At 41.6% G+C, this 21,322-nt stretch overlaps 1 protein-coding gene across 8 annotated transcripts in view; it reads left to right on the top strand.

The window, feature by feature from the left end:
* Positions 1 to 3,786: 3,786 nt before the first annotated feature.
* Positions 3,787 to 21,322, top strand: part of Spice1 (spindle and centriole associated protein 1) — a 48,765-nt gene continuing 31,229 nt past the window's right edge. For 2 of the 8 annotated variants that reach the window (XR_002383768.2, XM_040750789.1), the window contains exons 1-5: positions 4,047 to 4,141; positions 11,712 to 11,807; positions 12,375 to 12,422; positions 14,162 to 14,305; positions 21,072 to 21,174. Coding sequence is in view for 6 of the 8 variants with exons in the window: in XM_040750789.1 (XP_040606723.1) it covers positions 4,076 to 4,141; positions 11,712 to 11,807; positions 12,375 to 12,422; positions 14,162 to 14,305; positions 21,072 to 21,174 (457 nt within the window). In the remaining 2 variants the exon portion in view is untranslated. Of the gene's footprint in view, positions 3,912 to 4,046; positions 4,142 to 4,184; positions 4,326 to 7,983; positions 11,318 to 11,711; positions 11,808 to 12,374; positions 12,423 to 14,161; positions 14,306 to 21,071; positions 21,175 to 21,322 lie in introns of those variants that run through there. The other 6 variants (XR_002383767.2, XM_021229896.2, XM_021229898.2 and 3 more) reach the window with 5 other exon arrangements.

Here is a 21,322-nt window from a genome sequence, read left to right as displayed (position 1 = left end):
GTTAATCCTTCCTAATAAGTATGTAGCCATGACTACAATTTCCAAAGGCTGGTTCTCATGTCCTTATGGTCCATTTCAATGAGGCCTCTGTCTATCCTTGTATGAACCAGTGTATCTATGCATTTAGGCATTTCTCCCCTAATATTAGACTCTGTTGCATGCAGAATAGGTAATTCATAACTAACAGAGATATCAGATAAAAGTGCTCTTGTCAGGAGAGCTAGCCCTGCCCCCACTCGTATGGTATTCCCTCTACAGCAATCAGGAGAGAGGGCCCCACACCTTGCCTGGGCAAAATAATGGAGTTGGCCTGGAGAGTGAGGGGAATCGGGATCTGAGGACTGAGAGCAGGAGAGCTGGCCCTGCTCCTTGTTGTAGACTGCACTGGGTGAGCTGGCTGAGGCAGTGCTGGAGACGTCCCCTGGTAGTGATGATGAGGGAAAGCTAGTGACCTGACCAACCCAGCTACCACCCAGGCCCAGAACCAAGGCTATGAGTTTGTTCACTGCGAGACCCACAGAATCTACAAACTGTTGGTGTATGTTAAGCGGACGAATCTACAGATGAGCAGAGTCTCCACAATACAGGACGGCAACAGAGTGCTCAAGAGGAGCTCTAATGAGAGCCCATGATAGCTGGTGTAGCAGAAGCCAGAGGCCTCGAGTCAGACCAACGACTCAAGGCAGTGAACACTTGCCAGTAAAGATGAATGGACTAAAGGGTAAACTGTGTGACTCAACAGGACACACTACAGCTTCCACAAGAATCTTCTTCTCTCTCTCTTTTTTGTCTTGTTTTGTTGGTTTTGGTTTTTCTTTTTGATTATGATTGGGGGGGTTCAAGGGCAAATGGGAGGAGGCAAGGAGATAAGTGGGATCAGAATGCATGATGAGAAATCCACAAAGTATCAATAAAAGTTAAAAAAAAGAAAGAAAAAAGAAAATCGCTAAGATATGCCCAGTTTAAAACAAAACAAATGAACAAACAAAACAAAACAACCCCCCAAACTGCTCTTGTACCTCATTGGAAGAACTCTTACAAGGTACAGTCATTAAGAAATGTAGTAGTGAACTCCAGAAAGCCATCGTTGACTTTATGTTTCACAACTGCAATTAGCTTTTTCTTTAATAAAATGCCTGAGATAACATATGCATATTGGTTTTTGCTCACAGTTTTATAGGCTCCAGTTTAAGATCTGGCAGACCTTGAACCTTCGACCTTTGGTAGTCGTACTGGGTGGTAGCGGTGAAGACCACGAAGCAAAGAAAACTGCATACCTTGTGACCAGGACAGAAAAGATGTTAAACATCCACAATAAACCTCAAGGGCGTGTCCACAGTGACCCAAGAACTTTTTTCTCTTTATTTGAGAGAGTGTCTCACTATGTAGTCCTGGCTGTCCTGGAATTCACAGGCTGGTCTCTAACTCACAGAGATGTGACTGCTTCTGTCTCCCAACTGCTGGGATTAAAGTTGTGTGCAACCACAACCAGCACCAAGGGTCTCTTTCTATACCCACCTACTTAAAGATTCTACCACCCTGAAGATCAATCATTTAACACATGGACCTTTGGGTGACGCTCAAATCTAGCCTATCACAACCACTAAAGGAAAAAAGTCTGAAATTCCACACTACTGGAGAGTTGCTCCAAGAGAAGACTTCACCATGAAAATACTCGTAGAGCCTATTGTTGAAAATAGGCTACGATCCTTCAAACAAGCAGCTATCTTGATGGACAGTTTCTATCCAAGATGGTGGACAAAGACCCAATCTACTACCTTTTGTTTGTAGCCAGCTCATTGAAAGTTATTCTTGTCATTTATTATAAGCCATTGGTTATTGTAATTGTCTCCTTTCACTTTTACTTGGTCTTATTATAATTGTCCCCTTGCACACCAATAGTAATCAAGGCAATACCCCACAGACTGCCAACAGGCTAATCTGATCTAACTGATTCCTAAGATGAGGCTCTCCTCTTAAGTGATGTTAGGTTGTGACAAGGTGACATTTAAAATTAAGCAGCACAGATTACCAGTGCACACCATCATGCCTGGCTTGGAGATGCAACTTCACTTTTAGGCAGTAGGTACTTTACCAGTCAAGCCGTATCTTCAGCCCTGTGTTTATTTTTTTCAATTAATTTCTTGAATGTGGTAGGTATAATGTTTAGTTCTAATTTTTTTCATATGGAGATATAACAACTCCAGATTCATTTTAAAAAGCTACCCTTTCTCCATTGTTTCACCTTTGTGAAACACTATAATTTTCCACCTTCGTGTGAGTTTCAATGTTTTACTTCACTGACTTATTTGAATGATTGTCTACTAATATCATGACATTAAGATTACTATAACCTTTATAATAAGTCTTAAAATCAGGCATCTTTAGGAATCTAATTTTTGTTCTTTTTATTTTGTATAAATACATAAAATCAAAAAAGACAAAATTTACTATATACATGTACATATATATGTGTGTAAAACTGAGGAAGTAAATGGACCAACACATGTTATTGTCCTACTATCTAGTTTTGTTTCAAAAGAGAAATTGTTATTATCTTTATTTTTGTTCTTGGGTTCATCTAGTTTTTAGATGTTTTTCTTTATCACTGCTTTTGATCAATTTGATTATTATGTACTTTGTAGCTTTCTTTTGTGTGTGTGTGTGTGTGTTCTCATGCTTCATTGGGCATCTGAAACTGAAGGAAATGATGAAGTCTGTGGGTAAATATGTTGATTGGAGGACTGAAGCAGGGATGGAAGCTGACAGAAGTTTTCTTAAAATTAATTCTGTGTTACCAATGAAACAAGAAGCAAGGTCATAGGGGCATGAGTTTCGAGGACGATAAGTAAGAGTATACCACTGTCACTTAAGGGAATGAGAGAATTAATGGGACAGGACCTGTAACAAAATTGTCGATCATTAGGGACCTACCTAAAATGGTGGGCGCGAATTTAAAGGCTGCATGGGGCGATCGTCTGGTAACTTGCCAGGTGACCACAGCAAGTCGGAGGGAAAGGGATGATTAAGTTGACTAACTCGTCCACATCAAATCAGAGTGGAGACTCAGAAGGCAGTGCTGGAACCTAGATGACTCTGAGCATACACCTGCTGATCCATGTGTACGCAGCTCTTTCTTAACACCAGAAGGTCAGGGGCTACAAAGGAAGTTGTCAAGAATAAGAAGCTCATTGTAAATCCTTTAACATGATCAGCGAAGTTATGCTCATCCAGACTCCAGCCAACCAAGCACAGCCGCCAAGCTCCCTCAACTGTTTATCCATTGCAATTTGACATACACCGGTAGAAACGCTCTTTCTTCTTTGATAGTCTACTCGTCCTTCAATTTCTGCTTTCCTGAGAAATTAAAACATTCCTGTACTGTTCTTTTTTTTTTTTTTTTGCCACTATTTCCACCGTACCCATTTCTGTCATTAATAGTTTTCAGCTGTGGTGCTGTAAACTTCCTGCGCGCCAGGTCTGTTTTTTAGCTCCTAGGGAACATAGCGTGTCTGGCACAAGGGTAGGTGGTAAGCGATAATTTTAAGTAAATTAACATTAGTGAAGACAAGTTAAGTGCCGTATGCGGGGCCTGGTGTGCAGGACGTTTCTTTTGGAGACTTCTCGAGGCTTATGACCCGCGCGCCCTTCAGCCCTTTCGGGGAGAACCGCAGATTGCGCTCCGGATGGAAACAGGACAAGAAAACACACGGTCCCAGGCGTCCGCAGGGACCGGTTCAGGGACGCTTAGTTGGGGCTCGCCGGATATACACAAAGGCGTGGGGGCGGGGCTCTGGTAACCCTGGCAACATCCCGGAAGCCCACTTTCCGCGTTCCCCTGTGGCGGGCTCTGAGGTTCTGGAGGCTGAAGTTTTTAGTCGGGGTGGAGGCGGCAGTCGGCCAGCGGCAAGGCAGGTTGGGTGAAGGGGGGCAGGCCTGAGGTCCGCGCAGCAGGCGGGGAGAAGCGGCTGGCGGCGGGAGGGCGGCCCCTCCACCCAGGGCCGCACGGCTGCCCTCCTGCCAGAGCGCGTTTCCGGGTAGTGCCTGGTGCGTCCTCTGCGGGGCGGCCGTGCGCATGCGCGACTCGTCCTGGCGCCCGGCTGGCGGTAGAAACCCGGAGGCTGCCTGTCTGGTGTTCCAGGTGTTATTGTCTTTTCAGGGACTGGCAAAGCACTCGGGGTGTTGGGACAGGGCGTGTCCTTGAAGCTGAGCGGTTGGGACAGGGTTTCTGAGGAAGGGCCGCTTGAGAGTTGGGCAGGTTTGGGATTGGGAGTCGAAAGGATGAAGTTGTTGCAAACGGTGCGGGATTGGCATTGCACGAGAAGGTCGGAGCTTCGTCTTCGTGTGGGAGGGAAAACTGGAAAGAAAATTCAGTCGGGCCACACGAAGAGAGCCCTTGGGGTTGGATTCTTCTCTGCAGTGGGCTCCATTAAAATCTTAGGAGGAAAGCAAATGAGATCTGTCCCTGTAGCTGGGTAAGATTGATGGCAGGGACAGTGTTGCCCTCCAGTTTGTTTTCATACTAGGTAAGGTAAATCTGGTAGAATTCCACCCACCCCCCTTAAAAGCCTGCAAGGCTTCCTGTGGTCTTTAGTATAGTGCTTACATTGCTGTGACCCTCAGCTTTTCCCACACACTCCTCCAGCCTTTCACCCTTCCAAGTCGTTGCTATTCAGACTGAACACAAGTTCTGTAAATGCCCTCTCCCCCTTGCACAAGACGTTTTCTTAGTGCTCCTCTTTTGTTCACGCCTAAGCTTCAGCTTCAACTTTGTGGAGGGAATTGAGGAGAGGAGGTAGCCTTTTTCATGTGTATTGTAGATTATGCTTGCCGTAAAGAATCGACTTTCCAGGCTTGTGTTTTCTCTTTTTAACAAGTCGTTTAGTTATGGGCCTTTGAGAACCCCACCTCTGTGAGGGCATAGACTATTTCTCTCTTTTGTTTTATTTGGTGCCTGGCTCTTAGCAAGTACTTGCAAAGTTATTTGTTGAGTGGAGTGGATGAATGAGTGGAAAAGAAACCTTACAGAAAAATTAATAACAAAATGTTCCTAGCAGAGATGGAGAAGTGTAGACATAAGCTTATGAATAAATGTGACATTTCAATATAATTTGAGATAACAATTCCTTCCCCCTTTAAAGAGGTGCATGTTTTGAATTAAGCGGAGCCAATCCATTTTTAGTGATTTCCAAGCACGTGCTTTATAGTCAGTCACACATTGTTAGTTCTGTACACTCTCCATTATTATTAATGTCACCTTGAGCAATGTGATGACATTCTCTAAGCCTTACTCAGCTCACTTGAGAAAATTAGTAATTATCACGGATGTCATCATCACTTAGATGAAACTTAGTATCCGTGAGGTGGTGGGGAGGTGGGGGGTTGTCTGAGCAGCTTTACAAGTTGAATCAGTCTCATCTTAGAGTCAGTGATAAAGGTCAAGGGTGAATCCTTACAGTCTGATTCCTGGCTGTACTCTAAGCCACTATACCATGTTTCTTTAAGACAGTGGGTGGATCATGGAGTTGTGGGGTTGTGATGAGGCTCTTCATTAATGAAGCATATGTATTAGCATCAGTGAGGCTCTGCATGCGGGTCTACAGATCACTTTACATTGAACTTTTTTTTTTTTTGCAAATGTGTATGCTACATGTGGGTGTGCATATGTGGGTGTGCAGGTCGGAGGTTGATATCGGGTATCTTTGTCAGTTTTTCTCTGCCGTATATATTGGAGTAGGGTTTTTCCCTTGAATCCAGAATTTGCTGATTTTGTAATGTAACTAACCAGTTTGGGGATTGCCTGTCTCTTCCTCTGGAGCCCTGAGGTTACAGGGCTGCCATGCCTTCCTGGTGTTTACATGGTACTGTGGATTGGAACTCAGGTCCTGTGCTTTTAAGGCAACAAGTCACCTACTGAGCCATCTTCTCAGCTCTACATTTAACTTTTTTTTACTGTTGTTAGGTTTTCTTAATATAAATTTTAGGGATTTGTCTGCAGATTTACTGCTGCTTTGCATTTCTACATAGTATATTGAGGATCTGAGTGGTTAAAATATATCAGACTTCCTTTCTTTGAACAGTGTTGTATTTTCTATATTTAAAAAAACCAGCTTTGAGATGTAATTCATGTGCCATAAAAATCCATCCTTTAGATCAGTACATTCATAGTTGTACAGCCATCATCAGCTAATTCCAGAACATTTTCATCTCTCCTCCCCACCCCAGGAGAAAGCTATTCTCTTCTCTTCTCCCAGGCAACCACTAGCATACTTTATATTTTTGTGTATATACCTATTATGGACTTAGATTAAATGGTATCGTGTGATATGTGGCTTTCATGCTTAGTTTTCTTATAGTTAATATACTCAAACTTAATCCACATTGTAACACATCAGTACTATAATTGCCAAATAATGTCCCATTGTATAGCTATATCACATATATTTATATACTCATCAGTTAATGGGCATTTTGAGATGTTTCCACTTTTGTCTATTAAATATAACATTTTTATGAACATTCACTTACAAATTTTTCTGTGGACTAATGTATTTAACTCTCTTGAGTGTTTATGTAGGGGAATTTCTAGGTCATGTGGTAATGGTATTTACATTTTTGAGCAACTTCCTACTAGTCTTCCAAAGCGCATCTGTAAATTTACATCCCAATTAACAAATACCCGAAGATTCTAGTTTCTCCATAGTCTTGTCTGTTCTGGTCCTTTATTTTTTTTTTAATTAAAATCACCCTGGAATGATTTTTGACATGTATTTCATTATGTTGGTTGTTTTTAAAACAGGTTTCTCTTATGTGTATGGATGTTTTACCTGCATGTCTGTATGTGCACCATGTGCCACCTGCTGCCTTTGGAGGTTAGGGAGATGAGTTAGATCCCCTGGAACTGGAATTGCAAGTGCTTGTGAGCCATCATGTAGGTGGTGGGAATTGAATTGCAATTCTCTGGAAGAGCAACAGGGATTCTTAACCACTGAGCCATCTCACCAGCCCCTACCTTTTTTTTTTTTTTTCTCTTGAAACAGGGTTTCTTTGTATAGCTTTGGAGCCTTTCCTGCAACTAGCTTTTGTAGACCAGGCTGGTCTGGAACTTACTGAGTTCCTCTGCCTCCCGAGTGCTGGGATTAAGGGCGTGTGCCACCACCGACTGGCACCAGCCTCTATCTTGATGATCTTCTTATGTGCCTGTTGATCATCTGCAGTATCTTATTTGGAGATGTATATTAAAACCTATGCTCATTTTAAAATTGCATTGTTTGAAAAGTTATAAGTTTCTCTATATAATCTAGATGCAAGGTAAATGATTTGCAAATACCTTTTGCCACTGCAGTAGTTATCTTTTCATTTTCTTGATTGTACCTTTGAGTACAAAGTTAAAAGGGTTGATGAACCATACCATCCTCCCCACATCTTGGTTTCTTGTGCTTTTGGCTCTATACTTCAGAAACTGTTGCTTTACCTGAGGGTTACAGCGATTTATACTCATGTTTTCATCTAAGATCTCTATAGTTCTAGCTCTAACATTTAATATATGACTAATTTTAAGCTAACTTTGTACCCTACGTGAAGTAGTAGCCTGACCTTTTCACAGGAGTATAGAAAACAATAATCTTTGAATTGAATTGTTTTGCCTCCCTTGTTGGAAAATAACTGTCTGTAAATGCAGTGATTTGTTTAGACTTTTGCCTGTTCCATGTCTTGTTAAGTGCTGGCTATGTCTAATACAGTTGAACGTCACAGTTGGCTAACTCTTTACCCCTTAGTTTTCTCATCTATAAAATGAGTCAAAGTATTAATCACTTCATGAAGTTCTTCTTTTTGTTTTGTTTATTTGTTTTATTTTTGTTGTTGTTTTGAGACAGGGTTTCTTTGTGTAGGTAGCCCTGGCTGTCCTGGAACTAGCTCTGTATACCAGACTGGGCTCGAACTCAAGAGATTCACATGCCTCTGCTTCCTTGGTGCTGGGATTAAAGGTGTGAGCCACCATTGCCTGGCTGAGCCTCTTGATTTAAAGAAACTAAGATGTGTGAAGAGCTTAGAATAGTAGCTAGCATATAGCAAGTAATTAGCCTGTCTTAGCTGATGCTCTCATTGCTTCCATTACAGCTGTTATTGCCATCACCATCATAAAACTTAATTGTTGATGACAGATGGTGCTGAGAAGATTGTGTTCATAAGTAGAAGACTGGAACCATATCCCTTTTTCAGTTTGTAAAACTTCAGTTCAAAATTGATCAGAGACCTTAATGAAAAACATGACCCTCCTAGAGGAAACCAGGGAAACCCAAGATTCAGGCACAGACAAGGGCTTTCTGTATAAGACTGTTGATCAATGTGGGCTGATGAGATGGCTCAGCAGGTTAGAGATGAACCTAATACCCACGTTTATCCCTGAGACCCATATGGAAGGAGGAAACAACTCCTGCAAGTTGTTCTCTGGCCCTCATGCATGTGCTGTGGCTTGTGCTCCTTCCTCTCCCCCAGAGGTCAGTAAATAGTGCAATAAAAGCATTGGCAAATGATGTTATGCCCTATTAAAAAGCTGCACAGTTGGAACTCAGAGAGTGAAGAGGCAGCCTACAATATGGGTTGAAGTCTATTTCCCTAGTGTATTTCAGTTATTTGGCAGGGGAGTGAGACCCAGCACATAGAACTTTAAAAAAACTAAACAGAAAAAGATGCTGACTAATCGTTGGTGAAATGAACTGAACAGGCAGTTTTCAAAACAAGTACACATGGCCAGTAAATACATGAGAAAAAATGTTCAGGAACTGGAGAGATGGCTTACTCGTTACGAGTATGTACTGTTCTTGTAGAGGACCGAGTTTGGATCCCAGCACCCATGCAGGGTGGTTCATGACCACCCATAACACCAACTTTGGGGATTCTAACACTCTCTTCTGGCCTCTGTGGGCACCCACATGTGGCATACACACCCCTTTTATAAAAATGTTCAACATCTTCAGCCATCAGTGAAGTGCAAATCAAAGCTACATTGAGATTCTGTCTCACCAGAATGACTATTGTCATCAAGAAAACAGCAGCAATTATTAGTGTGGTTGTTGGGAGCTGGAGAGGAGCTCCTGTGTGTTGTTGGGAGTGTAATTAGTACAACCAGTATGGAAGTTCTTCAAAACTAAGACATGGGAAGAACCACCTTGCGATCCAGTTGTACCACCCTGGGTATATACCAAAGGAAAGGAAGGATGCCACTGCGTACCTGTACATCCATGTTTCTTATGGCACTGTTCTCAGTAGTCAGGTGATAGATTCAGCCTAGATGCCCATCACCTTGTGATCCAGTTGTACCACCCTGGGTATATACCAAAGGAACAAAAGGATGCCACTGCGTACCTGTACATCCATGTTTCTTATGGCACTGTTCTCAGTAGTCAGGTGATAGATTCAGCCTAGATGCCCATCAACAGATAACTGGGTAAAGATTACACAAGGGAGTATTATTCAACCATAAAAGGATTGGGATCAAATCATATGTGTAGGAAAAGAACTAGAAATTATGTTAAATGGAGATAAACCAGACCCAGAAAGGTAAAATATTGCATGTTTTCTCTCTAGATTTAAAGAAAAAGATGTGAAAGTAGGAGGGAGGTCATTTTTGTAAAGAGGGATGAGACCAGGTGGAGGGGGAGAAGAGAGGGCAACTGGGGAGTGATAGAATGAAATACATTATGTACATGGATGAAAATGTTACAAAAGTCTTAATGTATTTATATGTATATATACATATATGCTAATAAAACAAAGTAAAAATAGATAAATAAAAAGGGCCTAGTCATGGGAAAACAAGTCTTAATTGTTGAACTGAAGATAGAACTCAGTGTGAGGGAACTTGCCTGGCATATGTTACACCTGCACGTCAATCTTAGCTCAACACCACTGGGAAAGACAAAATAACTTGTCCTTTTCTAAACATTTGTGGCTTACCTCGTTTGCTGGATTGTAAGCTCTGAAATTAGACAACATGTTTAAAGAGTAAAATGGAATAAGAGAAAGACAATATAGAGAGCAAGGGAGATTTAGAGAAACACTGGAGTAGGCATCTTTATTACAGTAGATTATTTTATTAAAAGTACTTAATGAAAGAGGAAGGCGGTGTATCATAAAGGTGAACACTTGTCTAGCATGTGAAAGGTCCTGTGTTTAATCTCTATTGTGGTGAGAGAGGGTTAGGGGTAATGAACACTGAGGGCTGGTTGGAAGTAGAGCCCGAAAGTTCTGTAATTATTTTGGTAGGTTGTGTGGATTATATGTATTGGTGATTGACTTCAAGTCACCAGTAATGCATGATCACATTAAGGAAAGAAAAGCATTTCCTCTTGGAATCATTTAACCAAGCACAAGTCCAAATTTCAATTCTCTACTTCATGCTCCCTGTGTCCTCTGTCCAGTCTGTTGCATGAGTCTCAATTTGTGCCTGCCTGAAGGCTGTCTGGTAAGTCTGTGCCTGTGTCTGCATGTCGGGGTGTGTGTGTGTGTGTATGTATCTTGTGTACTCACTTGTGTCTGTCTGTGTGTCTATCTTCGCTCAGTATTTACTGTACAGCACAGAAAGCATACCATGGGGGAAAAAGTGGTATACTTTATAGAAATCTTTAACAGATTTTTTTTTGTTGTTGTTGGTTTTTTTTTAATAAGGGATTATGTTACTGGCTCCAAATTATCCTAACTGACCCAGGAAGCAAACTACTACAAACACCATTGTCTATGAACCAGTATCCACAATAGATTCTCATTTTAGAAGGTTGCTTTCAACCTATGTAATTGTTCCTTTCAGCAAAGGGTACAAATGCATTGTTCTGGATCGGGGCATGGAAAGAGTACATTGTTTAAGATCATAGTTATGCCATTATCTTACGTTGCAAAAGTTGATTACATGGGAAATCCAAGGCAAGTAAGGTTGATTGTTCCATAGACAGATTAAACAAACAGGGCAAGTACATCCTAAGATAGCAATCTTTTAAGTGGCTTTCACTTTGGCTGTGAGGTTTAGCAAAAGTTCGTTTCTTAGAATGTGAGAGATGTTTTCATATTTCATTGCCACAGTGGGTAAAGAGGTTGTGAAATAGAAGTCATGCATATTTTTGCAGTCATATGTATAGATTGTAAAAACCTTGGTTTTCAAGTACTGTGGACTGTGAGTCTTTCCCTAACTTTTCATAATGTTTAGTCCCACATGTCAATTTTGATTGCCAGGCTAATGCTGGTAATTTACAAAATCGCCTCCATCCAGGGCTGTGTGAAGATTTATTAGAGGTGGAACCAGACCTTAAGGTTCTCAGAGGTGAGCAAATGTGTGCCTGGTAGGGATGAGTGTTAGCAAGCGTAGAACTGCCCTTTCCTTTCTCATGTTACCCAGTTACTGGCATATTCTCTCTTAGTTGTGAATTTTGTATCTGATGACAGATGTAAATCTTAGTTTTCTATTTTAGGGCATAATTTCTATATTTCTAACATTCTTTATTAAGCAAAAAGTTTTGTTATTTGAAACCTTTTTAATTGCAGTTATTGGCTTCATTTTACTATTAGTTGTAAAATGAGAAATAGCCTATTCCTTTTGCTGGGATTAATTTTTTTCTGATATTTTGAGAGTGTTTTTGTTTGTCCCAGATGTCCCCTTCTCCATGATATACTATTATTTTTTTGCCTGTATTTAAAAAAAATGTTACTATTCCTAGATGTCATTGATCAGAGTGAATCGCTTTGGTCCCCGGGGAGGTGGAAGAAAAACTCTGAAAGTAAAGAAGAAAGCTTCAGTGAGGCAAGAATGGGATGTAAGTCTTGGGATAGTAAAAACAAGCTCTCGGAAATGGACGTATGACTCTTGTCATGTGGTGTGGTGGAGCTCAGGTGTAATAGGCTTGGGTGGGTTGCGAGGCATGTTTCTGGGCTTGGAAGGAAGAGCAGGATATTGCCCTCCCCCCAAGAGTACATATACTAAGGGCAATAACTTGTAGTTCCTTCCAAGAATTAGAGTTTTAGTGAGTTAGAAACTATGTTCTCAAAAAAAGGTTTCTTCTGCAGCATGCTGTAGTGACCACTCTCTTTGTTAAAAAACTTTAGGATTGCCTCATGGAATCCTAGCATGGGGAAATTATATCTTCAGTTAAGTTTACTCATTCCCTGTTTTAAATAGTAGAGTGCTTTATTTCCTGTATAACACTTAAAATAGGCTATTAGCTAGAAGACATTTAGAAATAATCTGTTTTAACATTATATTAATGATATTGGTTCCTAAAAAAAGGATTTTTGGTCTTAGGACTTTAAATCAATTTTCAGCTATTAAAACTCAGTAACTGTTAATAAATATTTTAAAAGCTCATTCTTTTTTCTTTTTAAAGAATACTGTGAATGATCTGACAGTGCACCGGGCAACTCCTGAAGATCTGGTAAGTTTAACCCTGAAAGTTGAGTCCTGGACTGTTTTAGTTAGTGTCTGGTTTCTACCTCCAGATCAGAGACCATCGTCTCTTCTGGAAATTGTTTAGCTTTGTTTTATATGTTTACATATGTATAAAACATAAAGTATATCTTAAGAAATTTCTGATTTTACTGAGGCTTATTAGCTACTGTTAGACTTTTACAGTCTTATCACTTATCTAGATTGACCTATAGTATAGATCTCTGCTTGCCTTTCCTGTCTAGAAATATCTTCAGCATTTTGTTGTTGTTATTATTGTTATTTTAAAGATAGGCCTGTGCTGTGTAGCCCTGACTAGCTTGTCCATGGTGGTGACTAATCTAATTTCTGTCTCTGTAGATGTGCCTAGCCTTGACTTCTCTTACAGATGGAATGCAGTATGTGGTCTCTTATATGTAGCCTCTTTTTCTGGCATATTTTAAAGATTCATCCATATTATAGTATTTATCTTTATTTCATTCATTTCTTTTTTTGTTTTTTGTTTTTACAAGACAGGGTTTCTCTGTATTGTTTTGGAGGCTGTCAGTCCAGCCCGGCCTCGAACTCACAGAGATCCGCTTGCCTCTGCCTCCTGAGTGCTGGGATTAAAGGCATGCACCACCACTGCCTGGCTATTTCATTCCTTTCTATTGTGAAATAATGTTCCATTGAATAGAGATTCCAGATATGATTTATGTGTTAGTCAGTTGTACATCTGGTTTATGCTTTCTTGTCTATTATGAGTAATACCATTGTTGATATTCATGTACAAGTCTCTGTGTGAACATATGTGTATGCAGTCAGTTATGTATATCTGGAATAGAATAGCTAGGTCTTGTGTCTTCCTATTGGACTTTATGAATAACTGCTACACTGTTTTTCAAAGTGCTTTCGTGATTTAAATTCCACCAGAATGTGTGGAGCTTCCAGTTTATACACATCGTTATTGTCACCTTTAAAAATTTTAATACTCCTGGTGGATATAAAGTACTGCCTCGTCGTTTTTCTGATTTGCCTGTTTACAATTCTTGATTACCAGTCTTTTTGGTAGTTTGCATGTTTGCATGGTTAAAACATCATTGGATGACCCATTTTTGTTTGTATTTACAAGTCTGAGCACTAGAGTACTTGTGAAGGCAAATGCCTACTTATTCCTCAGTCACACCAGTGGACTCTTCCCTTCCCACTCTTTAGAGGCTCTGGCTTCTATCTCCTCTGCCTCAGGAGTTTGGATATCTACATCATCTGTGACCTCACTTCCTCATGAAGTTATTGCAGAGCTATACAGTGCATCATTGACTTGGAAGTAATGCAGTTATCATGAAAGGGGTGTACTTTGCCAAAGATGACTTGTATGAGTTTTAACCTGTGAGTTGAAGAACACTGGGTTTTGGTAGTATGTACAACTGTAGTAGAAGTTAATATTTTTGTGTCTTTAGGCTAGACCTCCAAGTTCTAGGTACTTCTTTTAGATCATTTTTGGAAACTTAGAAGCCTATGGAAGTTTTAGCTATGAATGCGCACACATGCATGCATGCACACACACACACACACAGACACAGACACACACACACACACACACACACACACACACACACACACACACACACACACACGCTGAACCAGAAAGGAACAAGAAGTGGTGAACTAGTGTAAGTGGTCTTACATAGGAGCAGGCGACTTCTTTGCTACTGAAAACACTTCTTCACAGTTTTTCCTTCTGTATAGGTTCGCCGTCATGAGATGCACAAGTCAAAGAATAGAGCATTGGTGCACTGGGAGCTTCAAGAAAAAGCTTTGAAGAGAAAATGGAGGAAGCAGAAACCAGAAACTTCAAGTCTTGAAAAAAGAAGATTATCTCTAATGAAGGAGGTAGTGTGAAAATTCATTGTCTTTCAAGTTCTCTTTTCCTGGGGTTGACTTCGTTGGTGAGACTGTAGTACTTACTGCAACCTAACAGTGAGCTACTCCGTGGCTTTACAGAGACAGCAGCGTGGGCGGAGTCTAGTGTACAAAGCAGCAGGATGTTGGGTGGAGGGAGTATAGGGCTGAAAGCACCTGGGTGGGCGGAGTCTAGTTCAGAGAGCAGCAGAATGGGCGGAGTCTGTGCACAGGGCAGTAGGATGGGCAGAGTCTAGTGCAGAGAGCAGCAAGATGGGTGGAGTCTAGTTAACTGCTTTAAATGTTGTTTCCACAACTCATTAGCTCTGTAACCTTAGATTATATAACTCCTTGAATTTTCTTTTCCCCCTTTTCTCTTTCTCCCTTTCAAAAAGTAACTTACAAAGTAGCATGCTCCTTCTACCATGTCATAATACTTAGTTGTGGATGTTGACTCCCGCTCCATCTCTCCACCCTTCCTCCTACCCGCCCCACTGATCCTTCTACCTCCCCATTCCCCATTTCATTTTCATATCACATGTATTCTCACCTTTTTTTTCAGTTTCATGGTTCTGTAAGAAAGCTTTCTGACTTCAGTACATACTTACTCCCACGTAAATATACATACTTAAAAGTTACAAGCTAGCATCCACACATAAGAGAGGATACGCAGATCTCATCTATCCGGGTCTGAATTGCCTAACTTAATATAGTATTTTTAGTTCTATTCATTTGTTTTTATAAATTTTGTAGCTTCATTTACATTAGCTTCATTTTTTAAAAATATATAATCTTTAAAATTCTTAGCTGTGTTACTGGGCAGTGGTTTCACACTCAGTACTTGGTCAGGAGGATCTCTGTGAGTTGGAGGCCAGGCTGGTCTATGGAGTGAGTTCTAGGATAGCCAGGGCAGTTACACAGAGTGTGGAGGAGCACAGCTCATGTTCTGGCAGGAGAGGGAGTGACCCAAGCTGAGGACAGGAAGGCTTCAAGTGTTTACTAAGAAAAACAACGGCTGCCCAAGCTCAGCCAGGTGAGGTCATCACACTAGCAGACCGTGCCCAAGAGGGGATAGGAGACTAGATACATAATAGGAATTCCTTTAAAATTACTGGGTGATGCCCAAACTCACACCAGATGAGGTCATCACACTAGCAGACTGTGCCCAAGAGGGGATAGGAGACTAGATACATAATAGGAATTCCTTTAAAATTACTGGGTGATACTTTTCCCGCCCTGTGGTGGTTTTTTACTTTAAGACGGCTTTACTGTTAAACAATAAATGAGATCCTGCTTGACTGGACTCCCTGTTGTACCTGATTGTCTCCGATTTTGAGGAGGCTGTGGGACTGGCACTCTAGCCTCTCTAACCTTGGGGGGGTGGTGGCAGAGACTCCCAACAATAGAGAAACCCTGTCTCAAAACAAAAACCAGCCCCCCCCCCCAAATTCTTGGCTATGTTATAAGATTTTAATGGCATAGCACTTAAATTTCTTTGAAAAAAAATGTATGTGCATGATGTTTTGCCTTCATGTGTGTCTGTGCACCATGTGCATGCCTGGCGCCTGTGGAGGTCAGAAGAAGGTATCAGGTCCTCAGACAGTTGTGAACTACCATGTGGGAGCTGGAAATTGAACCCAGGTCCTCTGGAAGGGCAACCAGTGTTCTTAGCCACTGAGCCATCTCTCTAGCCCTGGTGACGTAATGCATGCATTTAAAGAGATTACCACAGTCTTTGGCAGATAGTGTTCTATCTCTGTAAACTTCTGTAATTATGTCTCAGTTCAACAGCATAGCAAGAATGAAATAAAATCAAATAATTTTGTGTGCCTGTTGATCTAGGTCATCAGCCATCTACCTCTGGCATAACCTTTTGCCTGCTCCAGTGTTTGAAGACGTAATCAGATTTGTAGGGTGGACAGGCGGGGAGTCAGAAGGAGCTATAGCAGAGCTGAAGTCACAGTGAAGGAATGTGCTGTGTGTGGCTTCTTGACCAGGCTTAGCTTACAGTGTGTGCTCTCAGTGTGGCCTTTCATGGTTCTAAGTTGCAGGCTGTGTTTTGAGAAATTCCTTGGATTCTTAGAGCAGTGGTTCTTAGTCTGTGGGTCGTGACCCCGTGGGGTGAAACAATCCTTTCACAGGGGTCACCTTAGACCATCAGAAAACATAGGTATTTACATTATGATCTATAACAGTAACAAAATTACAGTTAAGAAGTAGAAATGAAGATAATTTTATGGTTTGGGGGTAGGGTCACCCTTGCATGATGACGATAGCTGTGTTAAAGGATTGCAGCGTTAGGGGGGTTGAGAACCACTGTCTTACAGAAATCCTATGCATTAGGAAGAACGGTTTCTCCCAAATAAATGTTTCCGTAACTTGAAAAAGGATCAGTGGGTTCAGAGAATTCAACTTTACATCTTGTGATCTTGGGCCAGTCATTCACGTTTGGTATATGCCTGTTCTCACTGAAAGGCCCCAAACCACAGATCTGACCTAGAAAACCAGATGACCTCGTTGGGAGGAGTCGGACTCGGGGCTTTGGTTTTCTTTCTCTAGCTTTCCTTTTCTTTTCTTTTTTCTTTTTTGAGGCTTTATTTTCATTTTTGTCTATGAGTGTTTGTCTGCACGTATGCTTGTGTGTCTGGTGCCATTGGCGGCGAGAAGAGTGTGTCGATCTCCCCCACCCCAGAACCAAGTCCCAGAGTGTGAGTCACCATGTGAGTGCTGGGTTCCAGTCTGGCTCCCCAGCAAGAGCCACGAGCGCTCTTAACCCGTGATGACCACTGAGCTGTCTCTCCAGCCCTGCTAGCTTTTCAGAGTGGATGTGGGGAGAAGAGCAGTGGGGGGACAGGGTTCTAGGAATGCTGCTTTCTCCCTCTGTACTACCGTGATTCTGAGACTTAGATGTTTCCTCTTAGTAACGGGTCTCACTTAGTAAGGCTACTACAGTGATGTTTGGCTACACGAGCAACCGGCTCCAGGAGACGTAACAGAGACTTAGCAAAAGAGGACAAAGCAGTGTCTTTACTTGAGACCTGATTGTAATTAATACCCTGTATCAACACGATTAGTAAGCTTATCCCTTTACTTTCTGTCTTTGTCAGTTTCTGCTGTAGCCATAGGTATGCTGATCCTATTATATGTTACATCCAACGTAAGTCATAATCCCCAAGCTCTTAACTTCATGGTCTTGGAAGGTCCATTTCACCAATGATAGGAACCTGGTTCATAAGATGATGTCATTTGTATTGTAATACCATGCCAAGCACTGCTAGCATATACAGGTTTTCAGTGTATACCACCCTTCTGCCACCCCTGTAGGGCCCAGGAGGTGCTTAGATCTCTATTGACATGCCAGTATATCTTAGAAGTCAATATGTAGAAATAAATTTACCTTTTTAAAAAATGTCTAGGCTGGGTATAGATTTGCCATGATTTATTTATGATTGTTTTATTTGTGAACACTGATGTTGTGTATTAGAGTGCAGATTAAGCTTCTGGGAAGAAAAGGACTCAAAATACAGTAGTTTAAACACAACACAGAGGTAGCTGGTGGAGGGCCCTACAGTTTCTTCAGCGCATGTCTTAGAACAGGATGACTGTTACAGTCCTTCAGTTGTATGCAAGTAAACAGCACGTGGAAGTAGACAGTGTCTGCTCTCCCTTTTATGCCGGCCAGAGATTTGGCATCATGTCTTGTTCCCTAGAACATTATTTTATGGCCATTCCCGTATTCAAAGAGGGGTTGGAAATTAGGTGCTTCCTTGACTGAAATTTAGGAGTTGTGCTATTAAAGGGCAAAATAGGGAATAAGTAGCAGTGTGTGCCGCTCACAGATTGGCTGTCCCTTGTCACTATAAATGATGCAGTGAATGTTGAGTATTTTTCTGGGTATAGTTGTTTGTTGATGAGTTATTGGCAGAAGTACTAAGTCAAGGGCTGAGCTTTCAGCTCAGTGTTTTTTTTTTTTTAAAAGATTTATTTATTTATTACATATACAGTGTTCTGCCTACATGCCAGAAGAGGGCACCAGATTGAATTGTAGATGGTTGTGAGCCACCATGTGGTTGCTGGGAATTGAACTCAGGACCTCTGGAAGAGCAGTCAGTGCTCTTAACCTCTGAGCCATCTCTCCAGCCCTCAGCTCAGTGTTAGAGCACTTCTTAGGATGTCTCAGGGTTCCGCCCCAAATATTGGGTTCAAAAAGAAAAGAAAAGAAAAGTAAGAGTCAAAGAGTATGTGCATCTTTGGTTTCAGTTACTGAATTTTCTGTGCTTATGGTGTCTGTATTTAAGGGATGTAATAGGATCATAGGCATATACATGATACAGTGAGAAAGTATGTTTGTCACCATACTAGAAAAATTACACAGAAAGTGGAAGAATGATCTCACTAATAACCACATTGGGGCTGGAGAGATGGCCCAGCCATTAAAGGCTACACTCACAACCAGAAATAACTATGTTGATGCCCAGTGTTAATTATAATCAAATTTAAGTAAGACCCATACTGTACGACATTGACACAGTAGAAAACTAAGTTTAAAGAGATTGGGGTTTGTGTACTATTTCTGATGTGGACCTAGAACCCAGTGTTCTGCACCATGTGTGCTCTTGGCCTTGTGAAATTCTAAAGTTTGCTCTGGAAGGAGCAAATTTAGGACTCAGTTTTAGTAGCTGACCCAAATGGCCATAGCAGAAAGGATAACACAAAATGCGACTCACTTTTCTCTTTGTACCTTAAAATAGTAATTGATGCCATTATGTCTATGTTATAGTGAAATTCTAGGCAGAGTGTTTGCTATTAGATGCTTTATTGATTTGAGTCAGTGTTAGAAATGAGTTGCTTTGATTTTAACATTCTTTTCGGCTTAAGAGTGCCATCTGGTGGTGGTAAATAGAATTGACTCGTCTTCAGCCTATGTCTTTGCTTGTATGTATGTACCTTCAATAGAAAGTGCATGATTAGAGGCACAATTGTAGTGGTGCTTTTGTGTAACCATCTCTCCATGGTAAAAACCTAACTTGTTTATAAATACCAAACATAACATTTTTTGTTTAATCCTAAAACCTATACCTTGTTTTGTAAGTCACAGACCATGCGTGACCTGTTTGTTAGTGGATTATCAGAACACCTTTGAGTTTATGGCTCAGAGATACTTATCTTTAATCTGTATTTTTGAATTACATTATTATTACTAATGGGTTATGAAATCGCCATCACTTAAAACTAGAATGGAATAAAACTTAAAAAGTCATTCTTATGTAGAAATCCTATGTAAAAGCCTTACTTTAAAAAGTGTGTGCATTTAGGGAGAGCAGGCCTTACTCCTCGCCTGGACAGCACAGCACAATAGAGCTGGCCCAGTTGGCGGAGGTGTGGGTGAGCCAGCCCCAAAGTTGTGAGTGTAGAAGAGCTGTGTCTGCTAATCATCTGTGACGCAGCGGTGGGGCGTGGGAAGATGTCCCCCCTTACCCCTTGCCCTTGCTGCCTATGACAGATGAGGACGCTAGCCCCCTTACCAGCTGCTGTAAGGAAAGCGGACCCTGCACCTCAGCTGGGCAGCAGAGTAGAGCTGATCCTACCGACAGCAGTGTGGGAGAGCTGGCCCGCCCTCATCTCATATGGTGGTGTGGAGGTGGGGGAGAGCCCCTCCCTTCACTTTCTGTGGCAGTGTGGGAGAGCTGGCCCTGAGGTCATAAGAGTGGGAGAGCTGGCCCTGCCCGGCACCAGTTGCAGCACTTGGGAGGGTGGCATAGTAGAGCTGGCCCTCATGTTCAGGTGTGGGAGAGCCGACCCTGAAAACTGGCCCCTTGTTCATCGCTGCAAGGGGTGAACTCCCCAGAACAATGCAGGAGAGCTCACCCTGGTGGTGAGGACAGAGGAGAGCTGGCGGGCTGACCAACCCTGCAACCACCCAGGGCTAGAACCAGGGTTGGCCCACCCCAAAATCTACACCATCTGTGATCTGTTGGAGCACATGAAGGGGTGCTGTAGACCCAAAGGTACAGGATCTCCATGACATGGGACAACAGGATGTCGGAGAGGAGTCCCAGTGAGGGCCCAGCGTCGCTAGTGTAGTAGAAACCAGAGGCCTCGAACCAGACTCTTTGCAATGAACACTTGCAAGTGAATATATGGACAAAAGGGGTTTATTGTGTGACTCTCTGTGTCACACTACAGCTTCCACGATGAGATTCCCCCTTTTCTCTTAAATTTTATTTTATTGGGGGGGGGGATTGCAAGGGCAGAGGTCAGATGTGAAGGATTGGGGAAATGAATGGGATTGAGATGTATGATGGGAAAGATGTAAAGAGTAAAAGGAAAGTTAAAGTGTATGTGAGTGAGTGTGTATGTACATGTGAGTGTATATGTGCATGTGAGTGTATATGTACATGTGAGTGTTGAGTGTGTATGTACATGTAAGTGTATATGTACATGTGAGTGTGAGTGTGTGCATATATATGTGTATGTGCCTGTGTGTTCAAGATCACAATGTAATACATTTTCTTCGAAGCTACAGATTACTGTAATTGCCCCATCTACTGTTATCTAATATTGCCATTGGCTGGCTTTAGGATGGTCATGGCCCATGGTTAAAAGCAAATCCAGCAACCATAACCAATAAAGGCCGATATTTAAGTTTTTAAAATGTTGTGTTTGGTGCCTTCCTTAGTCCTTTTCCTTAGTGATTTTTAAAAACTAAATATATTCCCCTCTGAACACTGTTTTTTTTTTCTTAATATGTGTGTAGATTCTTTCTGATCAGTACCAGATGCAGGATGTGCTGGAGAAGTCTGATCATCTGATGGCTGCAACCAAAGGTCTGTTTGTTGATGTTCCTCGTAAGCGCGCAGGTATGTGTTCAATCCACACAAAACCCGCTCTTCTTGTTTTTTTCGTTTTGTTTGTTTCATTTTTTCTAGATAGGGTTTCTCTGTAAACAGTCTTGTGAAACAGTCTTGGCTGTCCTAGAATTTGCTCTATAGACCAGGCTGGCCTTGA

This window comes from Mesocricetus auratus, unplaced genomic scaffold (genome assembly GCF_017639785.1).
Source record: "Mesocricetus auratus isolate SY011 unplaced genomic scaffold, BCM_Maur_2.0 Super-Scaffold_100008, whole genome shotgun sequence".
NCBI classification, from domain to species: Eukaryota; Metazoa; Chordata; class Mammalia; order Rodentia; family Cricetidae; genus Mesocricetus; species Mesocricetus auratus.
The sequence above is the reverse complement of the archived record's forward strand: the minus strand, read 5'-3'. Positions and strand labels throughout refer to the sequence as shown.